Genomic DNA, 24,374 nt, shown 5'->3' on the forward strand with positions numbered 1-24,374 from the left:
ATGCCGGCTGTGCAATTCCTGTGCATGAATTGACCATGAAAAGCCAAACCTTTTCTGATTTGTTATTATAGTTACAGGTACCACACTTGTCAGAGACTAAATTAGGTGTTACTAACACTACATTATTCTTTTGTTCTTTGATAGTGAGGGTTACAATCAGGGAAAGATTCTTGGGAATCAGTCTTTTTTCATTTTGTTTATTTGATTCTCGGAAAAGTCCTGAAGAGAGAACTGTAAAAGGCTGTTGACTAAACGGACACTACCACCTCTGAAATGCCAGTAAAAACCACCTAAACTGTAAAGCTCCAAAAAAACTCTCGTACCAATGCAATCCTTATTATAAAAAACACCTGAGATTCCTTGGCCTAAAATCATCTACCGAATGAAAAGAAGAAAACCTTTCACGTTTGTGTCTTAGCTGGCTGCTATTGACCCATCAGGATGCACATATGATCACTACCATGAAAGACATGCATGAGCCCAGGCCAGATTTATGTTTCTAGACTGTTCGTCTCTGTTTGTGAGCCAAAAGTTGAGACAAGGTATGAAGGCTCTAACAAAAGACACCTTTGAGCATGCTTATTGGCAACCATTCAGACACTTCTCACACAACTAATCTGTTGGTTGTGTCACCAAAATAGAAAATGATAATTACGCACACAATCTAAAAATCTAAAACATCAAAGTGACTATTGCAGTGCTTTACCTGTTTTTTTAACACGCTTAAAGGTAAAGGAAGGTGGACATTTTGTTATTAGTTGTGTTATTTTACTGGTTTCCAAATGATGGTGCAATGAGGACATATTGTCCTGATTAGATGCCAGCATTTATCCAGTGCAGACTTCACAGTTGCATTTCCCTTATGCAAAATATGACAACTAATTTCTCTGTAAAATACCTGCATAGACATTTCTTGGAATTTTGTGTAATCCCTTGACTCATAGTAACCCAACACTGACAAGAGATGTTTCTAGTCATGTATCAAGAATATGAATTTGTCATCGCTCTTCAGTCGGTCTGTGTGAAGGTATACTCATTTTCTCACCATCTTGACAGATCTCCGGATACTGAAAGCGAATAAATAGGCTGAGTGCAAACCAAAAACTACAGAAGTGAAAGAGAAGTGAAAAGAAAATACAAGTGCCTCTCTGGGAGAATGATTTTTTATTTTTGCCACAGTCCACTGAGGACTGGAGACAATTTGAAGCGATAGGCAAGATCATATCCACAAAGAATAAGACTATCGAGTGTCAGCTTCGGCACTATGATATACAGCTTTTTGCAACTGGGCAGAGAGTGTTCAAACATGTACATAGAAACAGGATAGGGAGCGGGGACCACCATAGCGTAAGGTCAATGTCTCAACAACATGATGAAACCTGAAAAAAAAGCACTTGCAGGTCGACGTTAATTCCCTGATCCTGAGATGAGTCATCATAGAAATTAGCTATCAATCTTAATCTCTTATCAGATACACACTAGGCCTTTCCTCTATGCTCAAGGAAAGGCTACTTAAATGTTTGATATTTCGACCCGACTTTTTTTTGCTGTGAAGATAAAAAAAATATTACAGAGGGTGAAAACAATGATCAGAGGTGATTGTCCATGATTAATAGCTGCAGAGTTCATTTTTTTCAAAGTAACAAAAACTGAACATAGCAGGTCCTCATCAAACATCAGGATATGGCACGCCAGTGACAGGTCCATTGAAATGTATGAGGAGGGAGATTCGGGGGTTTGGATTTTTTTCAAGTTTGAACAGCAATGTTTGTCAGATTAGGTTTCAGTATAAAAAGCAGCCTGGGCAGGTTCTTTTCTTTTGTACGTGGCATATTTCAGCACTTTTTGTTACATAATAGTTGGCAGCTAGTGAACAACACTTGTAAATATATATGATGCACTGTTATGTAAGACAGCAGAAATGGTTAAAATGTTGAAAGTGCTAAGTTTTGTGTGGTTATATTACTTGGAATGTTAGGTCCATGCATGGCAACAGGTGCGAGACAAAGCAAGCATGTGTCAGAAAAGAGAAGTTGTAACACATCAAAGAGTGGCGGCAAGTCACAAACGATCAATATTCTCCTCCTCATAAATTATACAACCATCTAGTGGCATCAAGGTCATAAAATAAAAAGAATCACGACATTGTTCAGACTCTTTTTATTATTTCGATATTTTCACAATCTTCTTGCAGTTAAGCAATATCCCAAAACCTGTAAATGGAGGGGTGAAACAGCTCACAGAAGAACCGCACTGACTGTTCACAGTAAGGTCACCCAACACTCCAAACTTGTCATGTCAGGACCATTCAGGTGCTGAGGGGCGTGTCTTGGGAAGCAGGTTTCCGTCAGTCCCCAATGCCAAGAGGAAAATAGTTGAGTATATAAATTAACCTCCATGTCTTGGAGAGCCTTTAAGAGAGGTAATCCCAGAGACCAGCAGACAGCCCCTAAAGCCCCTCTTTTCAGACAAAGGTAAGACTTGCAGAGCATGTGCTGTGCAGATTGGATATTTTTGGATGTGTCTTACTTGGTTAACTTGTGAGTGTACAGACTTTGTATTTCTCTTCATCCAATGTTCCTTCTGCAATGACGTTAGTGACAGGGTTAATTCAAATAGCAAACATTTTCACACAGGTAACATGGTTAAATAAAATATCCGAACTGTTAAAAGTATGTTGTCCATGTGCTGGGTGTGCAATTTATCTCAAAATAATGAACATGAATGTTTCTTAACATTTATCTGGAAAAAGTCTAAATTGCACCTAATATGGAAGATAATGGCAAAGAATTTGAAATTTGAGTTGGAACCAATGTGGCAAAAACAAAGACTTTAAATTCCATTTGTCAGCAAGAACATAACCTGACTTTGCTCTTATTGGGATTTCCTCACATGCTGACTTTCATGCCTGCTCTCATTTAATTTTCTAATCATCGATGAAAGGAAGATTATACTTTTTTTGCACCCGGATACACAGTTGTAACATTTGTAAGACATCAGTTCAAGGATAAAGCCAATATGCCTTCAATACTAGACAGAACTGTGAAGTTGAGGCGTGGTGGGACATTTTGAGTGGACAGATAAAATCCCTTTCTCTCTCTCTTTCTTCAAGGGAACCTGGTAAAGTGTATCTGCACAATCTGACCTCAGTTATCTCTGAATCAGAATCAGCCATGAGGTTCTACGCACTTCTCTTCCTTGTCATTCTCACTTGTTTGTACCTGACCGTGGCACAGGGTAAGCGCTAAGCAAGCAGCTATTTCATAATGAATTGTGAGCACCGTTTTTGTTTAACAGCAATGAGAAGGACCTTGCATATAAAATCAAGCCATTAGCAATTTATATCCTGGCAGTTTTTACTGCTGTCTGTCTATGTCTGTGCTATCAGTGCAGTGAAGGTGTGGGAGTTCCTTTGTTTGCTTTTGATAGCATTCATATCAGTGAACTTTGGTCTGTGGTGATTAACCTAAATCCATTGGAGTACTGAAGAATAACCCCCTCTATATAGCAGTATATCACTATGCTAGTCAGAAAGCCTTGGCGCAGGTAACACATAGTCATGATGTTGTGTTGTTATGCTGTTGAGTTAAACATGGTGGCCCTCCTGTGCCCAGGTTCCTATGAGGACTGCTGCCTGAAGTATGTGAAGAGAGTCAGGCCATCTATCAAGAGCATTGTCAGGAGCTACAGGAAGCAACAGCTGGATGGAGGATGCAATATCCCCGCCATTGTGTGAGTTTCCATCTTCATTCTGTGAATTCCATTATTTTCTTGCCCTCCATATTTACATCTATTTTTGATCCTAATATGTGTGTGTGTGCGTGGGGGGGGGGGGGGGGGGGGGGGGGGGATTCCATTGCCCACACGGACCCTGTACAACTTGGAAAGGCATAGGTGTCCTAATCTCACTTGTGGACCTTGACAGGTTTTCAATGAGACGAGGCCGGGTGTTCTGTGCTGACCCAAAGCAGAAGTGGGTGCGGGACCTGATGAATCACACAGACAAGAAATCACATGGCAAGAAGGTACTATTAATTATATATTATTATTATATAATAACACTGAATCAGATGCATATCTGGGGCTAACAAGGAGCTAACACACTTCACTGATCCAAAATGTGATAAATTGTTCATTATGTTCTTTTTTTTTTTTTAGAGCCGCAGAGAGTGATGGAGAGAGGAAAGAGAGACACCATAGCAGAACAATGGTGAATGAGACGTCAAACCCCTCCACACTGTCCCTCAGAGCTTTAGACTGCATTCTGACCAGTGCACATATTGGACAGACACACCCTACAGGCGCTGATTTACTCCACTGTTCTCTCCCCACTGCTTAGCGCATTAGGAGCCAAGCATTTCTTTTTTTGTTATTGCCACTTTCATAGACACAGAGGCTGGTATCACGCCGATGGACCACACCACTGGCACAGACACTAAATAACACAGGCGCTCATGCTGGCTGAGGTCTCACTGTCACTGAGAGAGAGAGAGAGAGAGAGAGAGAGAGAGAGAGAGAGAGAGAGAGACAGAGATAGAGAGAGAGAGAGAGAGAGAGAGAGAGAGAGAGATATATATATTCAACATGACTTTAACTATCTGTATGTTATTGACGCCTTGCTGTCCTTGCTGAGTTTTTAACAGTGTAATTATCACTGTATCAGGGATATTTTTATTACACAAAATCTGAACAAGTCCGGGGAGGTAATTGCAGGGGAGGTCCTCTCTCCCACAGATAAACAGGCCAGGAAGGATGACCTTTAAGTTTGCTGTTTTTTTTTTTTTTAAAAGCTATTTATCTGTTATAATCAGTAGTGTAGAAATTCGACAGCTGATTAAATAAACTTTTTTATGTATCTCGTTTTGTACTGATGTATTCCAAATTAGAATATTAAGAGTGAAGTCTGTCCTGTGCTGTGGCTAGGAATTGATATTAAACAAAGTTAATACAATGCTGCTTTGTGTCAGCTGTGCTGAGTATGCAGGCATGTTGTTCTATCTTAACTGTCATAATGACTGCTATAATCAAAGTACACATCCAGTTTATAATATACTCAGAAGGCAATGCTGAACTTAATTATTTTTTCAGGACAAAGTTTGTAACCCTGATCATTTGTTAGTGGTACATTGTAGGTACTGAGGTTGTCTTTCTTTTTTGCTAATAGAAGTGTATTTTAGATATGTGGCATTTTAGACTTTTTTACCACTGTTTGTTTAAAAGGTTAATAAAACTTTAAACTATCTGACTATCCATACTGTAAATCCTTTTCATGTTGAAGTGATACATTTGTTCGTCCTCTGAATGAGTCAAACTGTTCAAACATAGATCACCATTGCTTTCACTTTCTTTTGAGTCACTGTTTGTTCTTCTACGCACCCATTACACTTTCATTTCCCACCAAGTTCAAGTTCAAGTATTTATTTGTCAGATACACAGAAAAACAGACTGGGCATTGAAATTCTTAGGACAAGACACCGCACAACAACCTACCATAGCATAACGTAACATAAAATATAAGTACTCTGAACATAAATTACACATATAATAAACATATAAATATAAAAAATATACAAAAAAAATATACAATACCATCTGCTAAACATATAATACACATAAAGTAACCTAAACTATTCTAATATACATATACTAACCTAAAGCCAAATTAAATGTGCCTGGTATCAGGTAGTGCAATGTTACTGTAGTGCAAACAGTAGAAAACGGTAACATGTAAAGTGTAAGGTGGCGAGACTGTATCACTGTCCATTTAAAAGCCTGATGGCCCTGGGAAAGAAACTGCTCTCCAATCTACTGGTGCAAGATCGAATACTTCGGTAACGCCTACCAGAAGGCAAAGGGGGAAAAAAGGATGGATGGTAGCAGTCTTTAAGGATCCTGCCAGCTTTTTTGATGCATCGTGTATGGAAAATTTCCTGTACACCACTCAACGGACCTGCTGCACACCAGTCAGTGTTGTGAGTGTTAGAAAAAAGTCTGTGTGAGCATTGTTTTCAAAATCACTGATACAACAGGGCAAGCAACCTTTGGCACAAGCATCGCCTTTTCTCGCTGTGGTGACATACACAGACACGCACATGGACAGACACACTCACACACACATACGCACACACAGAGATGGGCAGTATTTCAATTACTTGTATTTGAAATACTAGTTAATTTGCTTTTGAGTATTTTGTAATTTGTATTTGATAGGGCCGATAAAAAATCGAATGTAATTTGTAACAAAATACTTTAGAGTGGACTCATTTTGTATTTAAAATACTCAAATTACTTTCTCCAGTGTTTAAGCAGAAGAAGATTTTTTTTCTGTCGGATTCTACCACGAGACCATCTGATCTGCCTCTGAATGTCATTGTCGAATCAGTCAATTTGCCAAAAGTGTTGCTTCTTATGGCCCGCCCCTTTTTGGGGCGAAAAGGAAATCACCCCAGATCTCTCTCATTGACGCTCATGTTAAAGCAGCACAACGGATCAATAGCTATTCGCTAAAGGTATGCTAGCAGCTAAAACTAACAAAATCTCTTGAAATGTGCTGACTTTGACATTATGACAAACTAGTTACTCAATGACTGTCCTTACACAGTCAAACATCAAGCAAGTGCAACACAAGACAAAGCAAGACGTCAAATAAGCTACTTACTAGATCGGCAGAAAGTAAACAAGTCAGGCCAGCGGGCTGCGGCAGGCAAAACTACAGAACGCAGTTATATGCCTATGGACCCTAGTATGGTAATGGCACGGGGCGATTCTCCATATTAAAAGTCATTGTATAGCCCCAATTTTTTTTAAGCTGTTATTTTAAGGTTAAACTGCTTCACCTAACCCTAATTCTGAAGTATAATTGTTGCATAATGGGGCTTTAAATCAATTTTTTTTCACAAAACAGGGTTTCTGGTCGAAAACTTAGAAAGCTGTCTTGATCCTTGTCAATTTATCTTCATTAGTACACCGACTTAAAGGAGGTTCTTTCAAAGAGCGTATCGAGTTGTTGCAGTGAACGTTAGCCATCTTGACACAATGTGACTTGATGAAAGCCGTGTGATGTCCTTATACGCAATTAGAGCTAAGGTCCGGGACCCGATCTGGCACTCCGCACCTGGGCGAGACGCTCTACTTTTTGAATGAGGCGCGCCTCACCTAGGACGCGATCTGGCACTCCGCGCCGCATTGCATAGAGGCAGGGGCCCGGGCGCACATGAGAATCTTATTAAAGATCTTGGCCTACTATAAACATTGTTGAGACTCTTACTAAAGATCTTACTCAGACAAAACAAGACAGAACAAATAGCTACACGGTCATTTATCTGTGTGATGTCACATGTGTGCGCCAGTGTTGTCAATCACATGTGGGCGCCAATGTTGTCAAAGATAATCTGTAACTTGTGGAAGTTGTATTGTTAAACGGTGAGTACTTTGGTAGATTAAAGTGTAAACTTTGAATACAAATGCTAGTACAACTTCTATACGTTATCTGTAAGGTTGTGAGTGTGCAGTGGTAATGTAAGTTGGATTCGTAAAACGTATTTTAGGAAATAAATGACATTGCTTGACGTGTAGCTATTTGTCTCTGTTTTGTTACCGACTTTCAACTTAATAAAAATCTCAACACCGTTTATAGTAGGCTACGTGTATTCTTTTGTCTCTGTGAGAATGAGTAAGATCTTTAGTAAGAGTCTCAACAACATTTATAGTAGGCTAAGATCTTTAAAAAGAGTCTCATCGGCGCGGAGTGCCAGATCGCGTCCTAGGTGCCCCTCATTCCATAGTGGAGAGTCTCGCCCAGGCGCGGAGTGCCAGATCGCCTGCACCTGGCCCCGTGGTTACTACGTTACGGTACTGAATAGCCCAAACTTGAATGTTCGGCTATACCAAATTGTGAGAAAACTGACAATTCAGAAAAAGTATTTCTACACATGTATTGTATTTTGTTACATTTTCTGGCAACAGTATTTTGTATTTTATTTTGATACATTTATTTGAGAGGTATTTTGTATTTTGTATCAAAATACATTTTGATGTATTTTTGCCCATCTCTGCGCACACACACACATACACACACACACACATGTACAACCACCCACTCCTATTATCACACTGGATAAAGTTAAGCGTGAGCACACACACAAATTCTCACACATGTGAAGTGAAGTGAAGCACACACACACACACACACACACACACACACACACACACACACACACAGATAATAACACTGGATACAGTTAAGGAGGTGCACACACATACAAATACTCACACATGGACAAAGTTAAGTACATACACAAACACACACAGACACACACAGAGACAGACACAAAAACACACACACACACACACCCACACAATGATGCATCAACATCTCTCTTGACAGTGTGCATGCTCGTTCCTGCTCTCCTCTCCCTGTGACATATTTTGAAATCGTAGGTAATGTCCCCTTTTTTCACCCCAACAGACTCCTGCATTTCCCGCACAAACACTAAACCTGTCTAGGTTGTTGCTGATAAAGATCTCAGTCGCTCATGTCTTAGGCCGTGGCTCCTACTGTGATTAATAGCCTCAACTTACCCCCCCCCCCCCCTCTCAATAAAAACATCCCCAGGCATAATATTAAATTTGAATTACTCCTACTACCATACTCTGACCAGTTTGTATGCAAGTCCATATGTGTAAATCAAAGAGCAGTGCAATACAGACAATCATTCATGCTGTAATTATTGGCCATTTACAGGAGTGAGCAAGCACTGCAGGGGCAGTCTCTCTTTCTCGCTCTCCAAACTCAATGGTGTGCATGGAGTAGAATGAACAAATAGATATTTCAGTGGGAGGATCAGTATGAGGAGGCATTTCCTTTAATACTTTCCTGTTGTGAGTGCATAAGATGAACGAGTGAGTGGATGTCATCTGCATATTTCATATTGGATTATAGACTTAGTTTCTCGCAGAAGTAGGACAGACGGTGTTAAAAAGTAGGTCAAAATTGAAACCGTTGATCATAGACTCCAATGTTGCAATTAAGGCCACTTATGTTGATGGCCTGCAGTCACAAGGGAAAAAATGTATGCCAAGATGGCAGCAAGTCAGCATTTCTCCAGCAGACTTTACACCACCACATACTGACAACCATGGCTAATTGCACTGATCACGGTCGATAGGCATGTGCATCTTTATGCCTGTATTTCCACCTTGGATGTTGATTCTGGGAAACAGTACACCTTATGAAAGACTTTATAACATCTGCAGAGATTTATCTCAACTGGCTCTGTCTCAAAGCCATGGGAGACTGACAGATTGTATTGGTAACTGGCATCAGACCAGGTCAAATCAAATCAATCACGCAGACTCATGTGCACGCGCGCGAACACACACACACACACAAACACCAATACGTGAACAGATGTGCACCAGGTAATATAACTGTAGAGTAATATAACTGTTATAGGGATCTTTATGACTGTAGCAGAATTCAGAGATTTATGTCAGGGTCCTTCACCCCTTAACTCCCATGCTGTGGTCCCCTTTCACCTGCTTTGAGTCCTTAAATATTACCCAATTGACCTCATGCACAGGAAGGCCTGGAGGAAATAAACAACTCCATTATGGTTTTAGCACATGTTAAAGACTGACAAGTGTGACGATTATCTGTCTACACAGTTTTGAACAAACCACTCCAGGGGGCTAAGGACCAAAGGGCCAGATACATACAGAACAAGTATATTCCTCATTCCTCAATTTAAGTTCAAGAGTTGAATCAGTTAAAATGAATATCTTGCCCAAGTTGCTTTACCTCTTTCAAACATTACCTGTGGAGGTGACAACTCAGCAATTTGCAGAATGGGACAAGCTCATATCCAGGTACATATGGAATGGCAAAAAGCCTATTAAATATAAAACTTTGCACCTTAAAAAGGAATATGAAGGAATGGGGCTTTCATGCCTGTTGGAATATTACTATGCAGCTCAACTAAGGCCTCTCATATGTTGGTGTAATCCTGGATTCTCCGCCAGGTGAAAGGACCTTGAAATGGCAATGTCAAAGATCCCTCTTTAGGCAATTATTTCAGATGGTGCACTAACCAAACATCTCTTGGACAAGGCAAATCCATTTATTGGTTTATCTCTTAAAATTGGGAAACAAACCCAGAAATTGTGCAACATACAAACAACTGCTAAACTATTAAAATATTTTTTGATAGTGATTTCCCCCCAAATTTAAGTGATGAAAGATTTAAGACATGGGCACTAGTTCTCTGAGCTGGAGGGAATTCTGTTGGAAGAATCTGGTTTGTTTCTTCATAACCCCTCAACAAAAGGGCCATTACACTAATGAAGACATTGTTATTGTATTTTAATCTGCTTGCTTATCTTGTGTGCTGAGGCCTATACTCCCTTGCTGAGGAAAACCACCTGTTTTTGTACTGATAATCATGCCTACTGCTCAACTCTCAAGGACATATTCTGAGATCACTGCAGCAACTTCTGAATACCGCCCTTTGTGTGATGAAACCTGTTTTTTCTACTCACATAATGCTGGCTGCGCCCAGCTCATCTTTGGAGTCTGTTCACAACCTTTGGTTGTAGCACACTTCCTCTTTTGCAAAAGATAAAAGTACTGTTTTAAATTCTGATTGCTGGTGTCTGTCTCATCAATATTAACGTCTTAATATAATTTATCTAAAAAAAATTGTTTTCCTTTTAAATTTGAAACCCTTGATTAATGTGACATGTTGGAGGATAACCAGATGGTTATTTGATTTAACTAATGTAATGTAATTATTGTTTTAATTTTTTGTTTCTATAATGTCCCTGCCTTGTGTATTTGTTTACCATTCTTTTGAGAATGAACAATTGTCAAAAAGAAACAAGGTATTTTTCAATGTGAATACCCCTCTGTAATGCCCTGGATATATATATATATAAAAAAAAAAAAAAACACCAATGGATCATAATAATGAGAGCACAAATGTTACCAGAGCGTCATACTGGCCAGCCAGCACCATTAATCAAGACTGTAATGGGAAGTGGTTGATAAACTGTAAGTACAGAGTTTTTCTGATTTCTAATTTGTGACTTTCCTATGTGAGGGGCATTGTATGGGCTATTGTCTCTGGCTAAAGTCCATGGCTCCATGTAGCAATGTTCCTCTTAAAGGCCTACAGGCAAGTCATCACTTAATCATGTCTGAACTTAGACTAGAAAGTGAGAGATCCTTTGCTGTGTAGACTCCTTGACTTAGTCGCCAAACATTATATATGCAACTGCTCTCTCTAGTTTTGAGTCTTCTTGTGAAATGTGTGTGGTCTTTTTGCCCTTCTCGAAAATACTGAATGCATGTTTACGTTTGTTATAGCTGTGATCTAAATCAGTTCAGTTTCCTGTTATTATCATTTTCTTACTTATTGTTTTTTATTGCCTTTTTGTTATTATATAAACAATAATTGGCTTCTTAAATCAGTATTATTTATGTATTTATTTATTGTGGTTATTATTATTGATGTTGTTGCTGATTATGTTGATGTTGATTTGGTGTTGGTGTTATACAGTCGTTTTGTTGTGAGCTTTATTTACTAGTAAAAACCTAGTCAAAAAACCCTCTTGAAGATAGAATCATCACATACATTTTAGGTATATTGAGATTTTTTATTATTGCATTTACATACTGATGCAATACATCCAGCCACCACAATGATACATCTAATGCAGTTGTATGTGTGCTCGTGTTCTAAACACCAGTGCTCTCTGCTGGACTTTTTTCGTCATCTTGGTTCACTCATCAAAATCTTGGATGAAGTGAATTATTCATATAATTCTGCAATATTTATTATCTGATGTCTTTGTTTCATTTCTTAATGGCCAAGGTCCAGAACATTGGGGACAATTAGATGATTGGTATTAATTTAATTTTTGACAAGAAATCTGTACCTTTAAAAAGAAAACCGAAAAACATGGTTAAAATAGGTTAAAAAAAATGATGTGCAAACAAACAAACAAACGATAAATATCCCATTAAGTTCCATTAAATCCTGGGTCTTGCACCTGCACCGAAATACATAGACCAGAAACAATATAGGTTGATCTGGGTCAGCATACTGCCTTCCTGCCGCTCAGACATGGACTGTTCTACAGGATGTAGCACAAACTGGATGGTGTCTCCCTCCTCAGCATCGTGGTGATGGGGACAGACCAGCGTCGGGATGGCCGGAAGCCTGAGGGCTGAAAAGCAGTGTTACCCCCTGCCTCCACCGTCGTCCTTTTCTGGGCGCGGTGCAGCAGTATGCGGTATATTCCCGTGACGGGACTGCGTGAGTCTGCTCCCGGCCCGCAGTTATTCAGCAGCTGCGCCTGTCCGATGCCCAGCTCCTCCAGTGCTGCTTTCACCTCGTGCTCCTCCACACTCAGCTGCCACGTGGGGTCTGTCAAGTGCGCGGGGGTGAGGCAGGTGCAAGGGTACGCCTGGGCGTACACCATCCCCTTCAGCCACGCGCTGGTCATCATCTGAGCCACAGAGAGGCGCTCTACCGGGATGGCCTTCAGCAAGCCTCGGATGAGGTGCTGACAGCTGCTGGAAACGTATTTGGGGATGGTGTAGGAGCCCAGCAGGATGCAGTACTTCAGACGGACCAGGTTGGCTGCGAAGAACGGCAGGCTACCAGTTACCATGAAGTACAGAAGCACACCCAGAGCCCACGCATCTACATAGCGGCCAACGTAGGACTTCTCCCTAAAGAGCTCGGGGGCAGAGTAGTGTGGCGAGCCACAGAACGTTTTCAGGATAGCGTCGGGCTGGCACTCAGTGCTGAAGCCAAAGTCCCCCACTTTGATGCAGCAACTGGTAGAGTAGAAAATGTTCTCTGCTTTCAGATCCCTGTGCACAATGTTATTGTCATGCTGTGTGACAGGAAACACAGGAATAACGGAATGAGGGAAGAAAAAAGGAAAAAAGAAAGGTGGAGAAAGTTTACAGAGCCCAGGTTTGCCAAACAATGTATTGAAAATGTAAAGTTAATTAAATTAAGTGATAAAAGATAATAGGCGAAAAAATGGATGGACAGTAGTGTAATTAAAAACATTAAAATATATATTTTTTAACAGGCAATATAATAACTTTAAGCAAATAAATTAGGCAAAGAAATTGTGGAGGCTAAAATTGTTCTGTTTGTTTGTCTTGTTTGATCCTTTGTCTTTTATATTATTACTGTTGTATTGTTTTGTTTGTCTTCGCACATGTAAAGCGTCTTTGGGTTCCTAGAAAAGCGCTATATAAAAATGAAGTATTATTACTATCATTATTATTATTATAGACCTGAGCTGAAAAGCAGCTTGTGAGTTCTGTGAGCTCACCATGTGATTGACTGCTGCCAGGATCTGTGAGAAGACCAGCTTGCCCTCCAAGTCAGGGAGCCGCCCCCTACTGATGATGCGGGAATAGAGCTCTCCTCCGCCTGCAAACTCCATCACCAGATGAAGCCGCTGCAGGGTCTCCACAACCTCATATAGGCGCACTATGTTGGGATGCGACAGTTTCTCCATGCAAGCGATCTCAGATGAGAACATCCGCTGGGAGCGCTTGTCCAGGCATGTTTTGTCCAGTATTTTGATGGCGACCCTCACTTGGTGCCATAAAATAATGTGAAATACAAAGAGTGAAAGTGAGCAGAAACGAGATAGCATGAATAATTAGTAGAAATACATATAGAACAAGTTTATGTTTAATTTCTGGCAATAAAGAAAATAGATTAATGAATCAGATTTAACCTAATCAGATCAATAAAAAAAGTACACCGACAATGCATGCATTATTCATAGTGCTTGTGTGTAAGATGTGACCTCTTAGGTCAATAAAGCATTTCCCTTCCTCTGAGTCTAGACCTACAGCACACTCTCATCAGGCTATCTGGGGATAAGCATGTGGGTTCCATGGCAATGTTCCGAAAGCCCTTTATTCCGACAGCCCGCTGTTCCGAAATAGTGAGCACAGCAACGTGAACCACTATAGCCCACATGCACATCCCAATGAATCGAAAACACAATCATAAACATATAAATGCATTCATTTCACAAGCATGAACTTTAATTCAGAATATTATGATACATGGCATTTGCATCGCGATGATAAAAAATACTTGTATGATCACCAACGCATGCATGCCTTGTCAGTGCTTGTAATGTCCTGCGACAATCTGCCGGTGATTTCCTTACGAATGGTTCCCCATACCCAAAACCAGAGTAGGCTAAATTAACAAATATTGCCTTGGAAAAGTGATATGCCTGATAGCCCGGTGCAACTTAAACTAGTTATAAAGTATGCCAGGGGGACTTTTTTTTCGGAATATTGAGATTTCGGAATATTGGGCTGTCCCCAAGCATGTGCTCATTAGCCACTTAGCTCCTGCCCTCTAGGCCGACCCAGTTAGAAGTGCCACAGACAGGGATTGTACTGGTGATGAGGTAAGGCAGGGAGCGAGACCTGTGCTGTAATCAATCCTCTGGGAGATGAGTAATTTCCTCTTGCAAACCTAATTAAATTATAATCTTATTACATTGCTACATTTTCTTTACGTCAATAGTATGTAAATAATACAAGGTTTTTAAATTAATTCTTCATTATTACTATATAGCCTGATGCAGAGGTACAGACCTGATCGTCCTGTCGGTATTTATTGTTCAAGAATGACCGGTGGACTACACATTAAATCCATTACTTATTACACAGCTCCTGCAGGAAGTTCTTACCTTTTGTCAGGTCATGCACCCCCATGTTGACCTTAGAGAAGTTCCCGCTGCCAATCTCTCCTCGTAGCTCATAGAGTCCCACCCTGGAGCCAAACGCCAGGTCGTTCGTCACTTTCTCCACATGGGACAGGTCGTACACAGCCTGCGTGAAAGGAGTCAGTTTAGGCTGCACCTCTGTATTCACAGGGAGACTCTCTGAGGCCTCCTTCTTCCCATCATTCACTGCACTCTTCCTTGCCTCTGACACTTTCACTTCAGCCCTGCAGATGATGCGGGGGGTGATCACTTTTTGGTAGGAGGGCATTGTGTGTCTTTTGACTCCTGCGTCCTACAGCAGAAACAGAAAGCTGATAATGTCTCCAAATATTGCTTTAAGAGGTGTTCAAGAAGATGGATGAATAAAACAAAGAAAAGCCTGCTGATAGTTTCTCTTTCTGACCGTTTGCTATCAGTCCAAGCGTTGACAACGGCTCATCTGTCATTGCTTCAAATCAGCATTAAAACAAGAGGGTCAAGTCTGCTCTTCACTTGCTCCCAAGTAGATGTCCCCAAGCAGTCCCAGAAATGAGGAGATAGAGCCAATAACATTTGTCCAGTCAGAAATCTTTACTTTCAACTTAAAGACAATCCAAGACACTCTTCTAATGGTGGGTGTAACCCCTTTTCTGTCTCTGCCAGTTTATCAGTCTGTGTCCGTCAAATATTTTTCTGTCCCACGATACCTCCACCGACTGCGGTGCCACTCCGATAGGTGACCCTGTCCCTGTCTTCCTCTCACCTCCTGCCCCTAGAGTGACTGCGCTCTTGGCCACATGCTGCGCTGTAATGTCTCAAGGCAAGCTAATCCTCCAGAGAGGGTTGATGCCCTCTGACAGACAGCAGGCTTTGAGGTGACTACCTGCTGCAGCTGCACTTTCTTCAGAGGTGTCTGGCCAGTCGCTGATTAGTTTTGTGCTTCAAACACAGTTGTCATCATATTATATAGGTCACAGGGATACAGTGTATGAGATTGATAACAGTGGTTTATTGTAGCTTGAAGAAATGAATATTGTAAAGAAAAGTGAGTAGTTGCCTACCACAAGGTCACTATAACATAACCAACCATCATGTATTATATTAGCCTCTTTGAGAACAGCAACCACACTTTCACTGGTCATTATGACTGCTAAGTATCAGTGACTTTCATATACACTTTTGCAACTTGAACAGTGTGCACACAATCAACAAATAGCTTAAAAATACCATACACTCATTTAAGAGAGTTCAAAATAATAGCATACTGATTTCACGCAGCTTTCAACAGCAATATATACCAAGTAGCCAAGAGCATTACAGTGCTGACCCAAACCCAGGCCAAGATGAAGGACAAGAAAAAACGGTCCTGTGAAGCAGACACTCATTACCAGACCAGACAAAACAAATGGGTAGACAAATACGGAGCAGACCAGCACAGAGGTCTCACACACAGACCCTAATCCTGATTTACCTGGGACTGATCACAGGCACGTGTTTGCTCAAGAAGATGATTCAGAGATAATCCTCCGACCAGCACACCTGTATGTGTGTGTGTGTGTGTGTGTGAGTGTGTGTGTGTGTGTGTGTGTGTGTGTGTGTGTGTGTGTGTGTGTGTGTGTGTGTGTGTGTGTGTGTGTGTGTGTGTGTGTGTGTGTGTGTGTGTGTGAGTGAGAGAGAATGATTCAGTTGCATTTTATCCTTTACAAAGTCTTGCCAATCTGCTATCTGATTAAGTCTCTAACAAAACAGTAGCTTCTAGGGGTTCCCATGGTTTAATTACTGCTGTAGAAGAGAAAGTGGTCTTAAATTGTCAGTTTGTTCCAATTAATATATTTTGCTGCCAGCACTATGTAACAGACCCCACCCTCTGTTACATCCATTTCAAGGGGAAATCAACTATATCTCTTTAGGGGTTAGCTACCACCTGCCAACAAATTCATTAAAAAAGGCAGTACATTTCCTAATTAAAGGTCCCCTTAAATAATTAAATGGTCTCAAATTGTTTAAAAAAAAATGTAGAGGTGAATTTGGATACATTTTTAATTGTGATGCGATTAGATGCAGTAAAAATAACATAATGTGAAATATCGTTCCTGTTGAGTGCTAAAACACTACTTTTGCTAGGCCCACTGTCAATAAATAGTGATCATGGGAATAATCAGTGATTACTGTCTTTCTGTTGATTGAACCCCTCACCCCCCTCCCTTCTGGTATCAGTGTATTCAGCGCATGAGTTTATGTGATTTGCCCCTGAAGGCGTAACCCAACTTCAATCAAGGTGAAAATGGGTGAGGATGACAGGGAGACTTCAAAGAATAATTGGTTTCTGCCTTAGAATTCACATATTAAACATCCTTTATCCCTGGGGAAGCTGACTGACTGTCAATGGCTAACTATTTCCTTTTTTCACTTTCAAATACTAGACATAGTCTCTCTTCACCTGGCCCCGGCTTCATAGGTATGTTTGTTTAAAAAATACTGTAACTAAATTTTTTTTGTAAAGTTTCACTACCCTGCTCAGCTCATTTTGGAAGAATGTACCTGGCTCACAAACTGAAAAGCAGACGAGTCAGAACACGCAGTTCCTAATGTGTGCAAACGACCTCTCCTGTTCTGAGTTCCTTTATTATGTTTCCCGAAATGTATTGGGTTTGGTTCAAAAGTACAAATTTGAATCCGCATGTTGAGACCTTTATATCACTGACATCCTCTGAATATGGTCCAAGCATTTGCCTGTTTGGATGTGCTTCCACATATTACACATTTCCACATTCTCACTAACCAGATAAACATTGGGTCATGGCCAAACCAAGCATTATCATAATAAAAATGAGCTCGTAAAAGAAAAGAAAATTACAAGGTGCGATTGCCTGCTATGCCTGCGGGTGTTTGGGTGTGTGGGTGGGTCATTGGCGAGATCACATACCCTATATTCTCTGTGTTTTTCTGTTGACTCATTCCGAGGATTATTTATCAGTAATCTGTTACGTGCCTGTAATTATGACGCTAAATGACATATATATTAGTTTGCTCTGCCGGGCTTATCCCCTAAATCTGACCTTGCCTGAGAGCCAGTGACTGGTGGGAGACCATTTGGTCAGAGTGCTGAATAAACAAAAAGGTGGCTACACCACGCCCCCCCCCCACCCCCCCCCCCCCACCCCCCCCACACCCCCACCATCTCGGGGTGGTGTGTCCCCCTCACTGATCTTGTTTACATGACTGCGACAGTTTTTGTTTTAAGTGGAGGCGCTAAACACCTTTCCCCTTGAGATAAAACATGATTAATGCCTTTGAGTGAGTGGTGCTTAGGGGTCTCAAAGTCCCTTAAGCACTTAATTAGGCAGATCTTGGACACACATATCCACTAAGTCCCCCCCCCCCCTCCCCAAGGCACAAGGTGAAAACTCCAAGGTGAAAACTCCAGGAGCTTTCCAGAGGGATTGCCTTTGATGTGGCCCTCCGCCTTAAACACCATCCCTGAGGTGGCTTTTAAAGCATGGAAATTTGATGTCCTCTTTTTCTTTTCTCCCCTGAAACTCCACACCATCAGCCAGTGACAACTGTGACCAGAACAACAGGCCAATATAAATATCCCTGGCCAGTGAGACACAGGGCTCAGAGTGGAACCACTGAGTCAGGAGGCTACTGCAAACCAAGGAGGTATCACTATGGATATGCCAACCCTGGGTCTCCTCATTCTACTCTACACTCTACACCATGTCTGTAAGTACCGGGTGTTTTCAATCCTTTATTTTTCTGTTTGTTCACTTTCACTGGAGAATGTTAGCCTAAGATCCCCAAACTGTTTCAATGCAGTCCTCTGTCACTCATAGTAGTCCCTGCTTAATTAGGGGCAGGGTACTCAACCAAAGCCATGGGGGTTGAAAGGAGTGCCTGAAAACAATCATCAAATAATGTCAAATGAAACACTGTTGGATCTATTGCTACATAAAACATGCACAAATGTCAATACTATTTACCAGAAAACAAAGTTCTGATTAGTTTTTAGTTAGGCTTTAAAAAAAAGAAAACAGAAAAATAGGCTTAATGTCAGTGCATGTGTTTACATGCGTGTCTGTTTCAAAGTTTAAGTCATGCTGGCATACACAGATTCGATTTAAGACTAGTATTGCTGCCATGCTGTGTTCTAGAAAAGTCTAGAAGTGACTAATTGCCTTCTGCTGTTCTCTCCCCCTTTCAGTAGGTGGGGTGCTGAGTGAACATATGGAGCCCCGGAACCTTTTCACAGAGAGGGCATGCTGCAGGCGCCAGAGCCACCTTGTTTACATCGGCCGAGGTAAGAGGCTGGGCCAAGTCTGTGGCGACCCCCACTTGTCCAATCAAGAAATTGACCATCAGGGCGCCTGTCTTAGAAATCCTCAAATTCTCCCCACATGAAACTAATCTGTCATATGTTCTAACAGGCGATCTTCAAAATGAACACTTCAAATGAACATTATTTTATTTAGTTAAATCAGTAGAAATATTTAAAATATTGAAGAGATAACGTTAAAAAATGTATAAAATGACTTTGTTCTTCTTTTCACAGATATTTCAGGAACGCCAGTTAATGTGGACGTGGGCAAATGCAGAAGCCACTGTGGGGGGCCCATCAAAACCTCATCGTCACATGCCACAGCCATGCATGTAAATCCCAGGCATTCCTCAATGCTGGATTACCTCAGGAACAAAAAGGTAAGGGCGCTCTGGAGCAGCTCTAGCAATAATGTCAATAACCACAAGAGGCCGCTGTTGTACATAGCTCTGCAGTCTGAATTCTTCCATTTATTTAGTCAAAACAGGACATTTTTGTGGCTGTTGGATATACCTCTTCAAAATACAGGCATAATAATATATCTTCATAGTTTAACCTCTGAATTCATTGTTGACTATGTAGGTCGAAAAAAAATGACCTCACTCTTTGTGCCTGTTCAGCTTTATCAGGTTAAATCAAGCGAGACTGCGTTTCCACACACCCCAGACAGCTCTAACAAAGATCCCTCGTGCAGAGCAGATTTAACGTGTGAACCGACCAGCCTGAGAGTGGACAAGGTGATGCTTTTTGATGGCCTACGAGAAGTGGAAATTATCGATGACTGCCACTGCGAGGCCAAAGTGTCTCAATGTATGCGGGTTCCTGCACTCAAAATCTTCAACTTTGAAACACCCTACGAGACTGTCGTTGATGTTGGGAAGTGCGCAGGCTCCAAGGCTGAACAAGGTATGCTCTCCAAAACCAATGATAGCTTTACTAAAACAAAAACAGATAAACAAAAAACCTGAATATGATTTTTTCCCAGTACCCTAGTTCTGACAAATAATAAGCATGATAAAAGAAGTATCACAACATAAACTGTTCGGGATGTGATATAGGCGTGTGTTAACTTGAACTGTGCCTGCCTGCCATGCCATTGTAAATGTAGGTCAGATATTTTGTTAAAAAAATAATATGAACTCTTATAATTTCCCACAGAGGGGTTCTCCTGTGTCCCCACTAAGTTTGACGCGGCACTGGTGGAGACTCCAAACAAAGTTGAGCTTGTGCAGACAGTGGAGACCTGTGAAATGAAGGAAGGATGCTACAGAATCCCATACATTGAGTACCATTATGAGCTGACCTATGACCCCAATGGGGTTAAAAGTGAGAAACTCAAGGTAAGCAAGTGTTGACATTTTGATTGAACTGTTCAGACCTGCCTTTTTTTAGGCAGAGGCTGAAATTCAAGTATTTTTGGTGATCAAAAATCCCTGAAATCACTATCCGTGCCCTGAATTCACACATGTTTAATGCATTCACACATGCCCCGGTTTCAGGAAATGGAAGTTTGCCATTGGAGTGAGGTGACAGACAAAGCTAATAAGTCATCTACATTTGTCAGTCTCCTCACTTGGGCAAAGGATAATCCATTTCCTCTAAATTCAATCCACTCTGTGGGGGTTGCAGAGTGATTGGGGTTCTTCACGTATCCAGATTTGTCATTGCAAGACATCTACAAGCATGACTTTTACATAACTCCAACAAGAAAAATATCCCTGTGTTAAGTAGACCCTATGCAGGAAATTATAATTATAGTAATTAAGTATAGTAGACACTTAAAGGAGTGACATTTGTCATTTGTGGAAGTCCAAAGGATCAAATTCTGAAACAGTCCATACATCTGTTTTACATCTAAATGCATTTGCATCTTTTGTTGTTAATATACTTATAGACTTACCACAACAATGATATACTCATGGGCATACTGCTTCTCTCTCAGGCATTTTGTCCTCTGTTTACATGTAGGCCCTGCAAATGTAAACACATTCTAAGTGATCACTTCAAATATAGAAGGAACATGCAAAGTAATATTGTGATAAAATATATCTTTCAAATACATTTATACTGTAATTGTAGATCTAGAAGTAAATAGATGTTGTCAACTAAAAACTACATACTCAATGTGCTTTTAAACTAGCTGTATAAGTATGTAGTTGTGCTGTTATCATCCCCATCTCTCTTTCTATCTATCTATCTATCTATCTATCTATCTATCTATGTATTTATCTAAAGAGTACTTTATTTTTTTAAAGAAATTGTGCCCCTGCCCTAGCAACACTGCCATGACATCACCACTCTTCTCAGATAAACTCCAGATTGTTTTGTTTGTCACTGTCTAACACCCCCCTCCCAAAATGTGTGAGGAAGAGAGTGTCCAAATGGTGCCTGCAGGTGTCAAATCAAAGTACTCAACATGCTAAATGTCCCCCACCCCCATCCCACACCCCTCTCAGAGGTGCAGTGGAGAGGTGGGGGTGTTTGCAAATGACAGAGAGCTGATGGCCATTTCTCTTGTCTTGCTAATGTTCCACAGGAAATTGATGTAGGCAGGTGTTTGGGAAGCTGTGCCACAGGAAACCGATGCCTTCTCAGGTAAACTCAAACACAGCTGGGACAAATGCACACTTCTCCTCCTACTCCTCCTCCTCCTCTTCCTCCTTCTCTATTCACCCCTCACCATTCCCAAACTGTTTGCTTTGACACATCAGAAGATCAGCCAGCATCACAGGAGCTGAGGAAATACTCTGATTTAATTTCCAATTAGCACTACTTAACAAATCTTAACAAATGTCCATTCATTTAATTTTGATCCAGACAAAGCATTTGTGCTAAGTATACATTTAACTCTAAACTGATTATATGCTCAATTATTGAACCTTAACTATTGTTAAGTCTAGGAACAATAGCATGTGAAAAGCAGGGCGCTGAAGAGGTTATAAATACTGTTGTCTGTCTAAATTCCTAACAGAACATCTGATATCAAGTGGCTGTAAACGTCCATGCCACTGTAAAGGAAGACCCTGGTTGTTGCATGCTATTTTAGATCTCAATGGTTGCATGCCATTTAAGATCAATGACAAACGAAAAAAACACAACACAGTGGATGAGAAACCAGCATAACCTTTGCAGTAATTGTTAGTTGATACTAGCATAGCAACCTATTTGCCTAACTTTATTTTGTCTGTATTGCAGGAGTGCTGCAAATCCAGAAGACTGTCTGCTGTGGGCAGAAGGTCCAGGAAATGCATGTGTCCCACAAGGTTATGAGAGCAACACGTTCCAAAACCAGCATGGACAACTGCGCACCGTCCTCTCCATTACATCCTGCTTATGCCAAACCTGAACATGGCTTTCTTCTCTGGACTAAATCATACACACACGCAAACACATATACACATACAGAACTTTGCTATGAACACTGTTCTAGCTTAGACTGTTTAATCCCAGCAAAACTCTCTTCTCTTATCTGCTGATTCCAGAGCCACTCTGTCTTGATCCTAGTCTCAGTAACTGTTAGAACAACTCATTATCCCCTGGTCAGAGTTAAAGAGCCTTATGCACTACCCTTTTCAATTCATACCTTGTGTTATAAAATATTTGTGTGCTGCTGAAGAATTGCATACATACTTGTAATATATGTAAAATATGTATTAATTAATTTTGTAAATAAAATTTATGTGAGCATTCCTGTCGTGTGACTTTGGGTACTTAGCATCTTATTTTGCGTTGGCATGCCTTCGTGATATTCTGAAATACGAAAATCAACAATTACATGGACAAATTCCTTTCCTCGATTTTTTTTTTTTTATACAAAATTGCTAGATTTGTACCTCTGGTTGTATTTTTCATTTATTTGAATTTGTAACCAAAATCTTAATCATGCCACACAATCTAACATCTTGTTCAAGGATTTGGTAACTTGGATGCTTAAAATATGTGGAAGCTTGCAGCATGACCACCAAAAGTATCAATGGTCGCTTCTCATAGTTTAAGCAGATCATTACTATATTTTCTTTGCGGAACTGCAGCTAGTAGCAACTTTGGATATGGAATGGAATGGTTTAATGACTGCTTTCAAGTATCTACACAAGTGGTTGCAGACACGTGTTTGTAATTGCAGAAAATAAACCAATGCTTTTCATGTGTTCACCGGGTCCGCCTCTGGCAACATCCTTTGATTTCGACTTGCAATGACTTGTTGCATATGCCAGGCAAGCGAAAGAAATAGATCTACTTGCCAACGGCCTTTGCTTTCTTTGAAAGTCTTAGTTTCTGATATAGTGCAAAAGCCCCTGCAGTACAAACAGCCACCCAGGTTGAACACACGACGTCGTAGCTGTACGCCTAACTAACGAAACCGTGCTTACTGTATCACTTACATGAAAGTTGAGAGTATAAATATGTATGTGTGGTTTGGTACTTAACATAATTGCCAGATGTCATCACTGAGGTTGCGTTGTAATATTAAATATCGTTTGACGTCTTTCAGAAATTACTTATGTTTAAGGGTTTTGAAAATTAGGCTACATATTATTTAGGCTAAGGGGAAAACAGGAGACCACTATGCGCAGTGGTGGGAGACAGATATACTCCATCTTGCACAGTACACAAGTGTTTTCCTGGTGTCAATTGGAATCGATTATGCGGATCAATTAGGATGCATACCCTCCTTAAATGCCTCCAAGAGGAAAACAAACGTTAACACCAGCATACATGTCGATGTGTGCAGGCCTACTTGGTGGCTTTATCTTCTGGGGTTGTTTTAATCAAATATCCAATAACCTCCTCCGTCAAAACACAACATGATCCCTTACATTAATGCGGTCATTTACATTTGTGTGGATACAATCGATGTTGGAAACCTGGAAATACTTTCCATACTACCACTCCTAGGCGTGAGCCAATTAACTAGGTGCAACAAAACGTGCGGTCTTGTTTGTCAAACTAATGGTTGTTCCTGTAGAACACTATGCCCATTTGTCTAAATTAATGGATACATTTTTTGGGACGTTAACCTCCCGTGGTGGGTAAACTTCCTCACGGGTTTCAGTTTACATTCAGTGCCCAATGCCCGGAGGAAACCAGTGTCTGCGCTGAAGAAATTATCAAAACAATTATTAATACAATTTAGCCTGAAATGACACATTACTTTGAATGTGTTCAAATATAGACATATAGATAGACATATGAAAGAGAAGGTAATTTCCTTCTCAGTTTCTGTATAGGCTGGCTGACGCGACTCACCCAAGTAACAGGTTCACACCTTGTTAACACCGCCATTAGTTTGCCTTTA

General features: G+C 40.7%; 2 protein-coding genes across 2 annotated transcripts; one reads left to right on the forward strand and one right to left on the reverse strand.

Moving 5' to 3' along the window:
- Positions 1 to 3,115: 3,115 nt before the first annotated feature.
- Positions 3,116 to 4,465, forward strand: ccl25a (chemokine (C-C motif) ligand 25a; the record flags this gene model as incomplete). The annotated part of the gene is made up of 4 exons (XM_080836214.1): positions 3,116 to 3,237; positions 3,615 to 3,732; positions 3,926 to 4,025; positions 4,388 to 4,465. The coding sequence occupies exons 1-4, from the start codon at positions 3,174 to 3,176 to the stop codon at positions 4,463 to 4,465; spliced, it is 360 nt and encodes a 119-aa protein (XP_080692340.1). The 5' UTR covers positions 3,116 to 3,173.
- Positions 4,466 to 12,132: 7,667 nt separating this feature from the next.
- On the reverse strand, positions 12,133 to 15,049 carry LOC308363692 (serine/threonine-protein kinase NIM1-like; the record flags this gene model as incomplete). The annotated part of the gene is made up of 3 exons (XM_080836519.1): positions 12,133 to 12,900; positions 13,354 to 13,622; positions 14,746 to 15,049. The coding sequence occupies 3 exons, from the start codon at positions 15,047 to 15,049 to the stop codon at positions 12,133 to 12,135; spliced, it is 1,341 nt and encodes a 446-aa protein (XP_080692645.1).
- Positions 15,050 to 24,374: the final 9,325 nt, after the last annotated feature.

Source organism: Sprattus sprattus, assembly GCF_963457725.1.
Source record: "Sprattus sprattus genome assembly, chromosome: 4".
In the NCBI taxonomy this organism is placed as follows: Eukaryota; Metazoa; Chordata; class Actinopteri; order Clupeiformes; family Clupeidae; genus Sprattus; species Sprattus sprattus.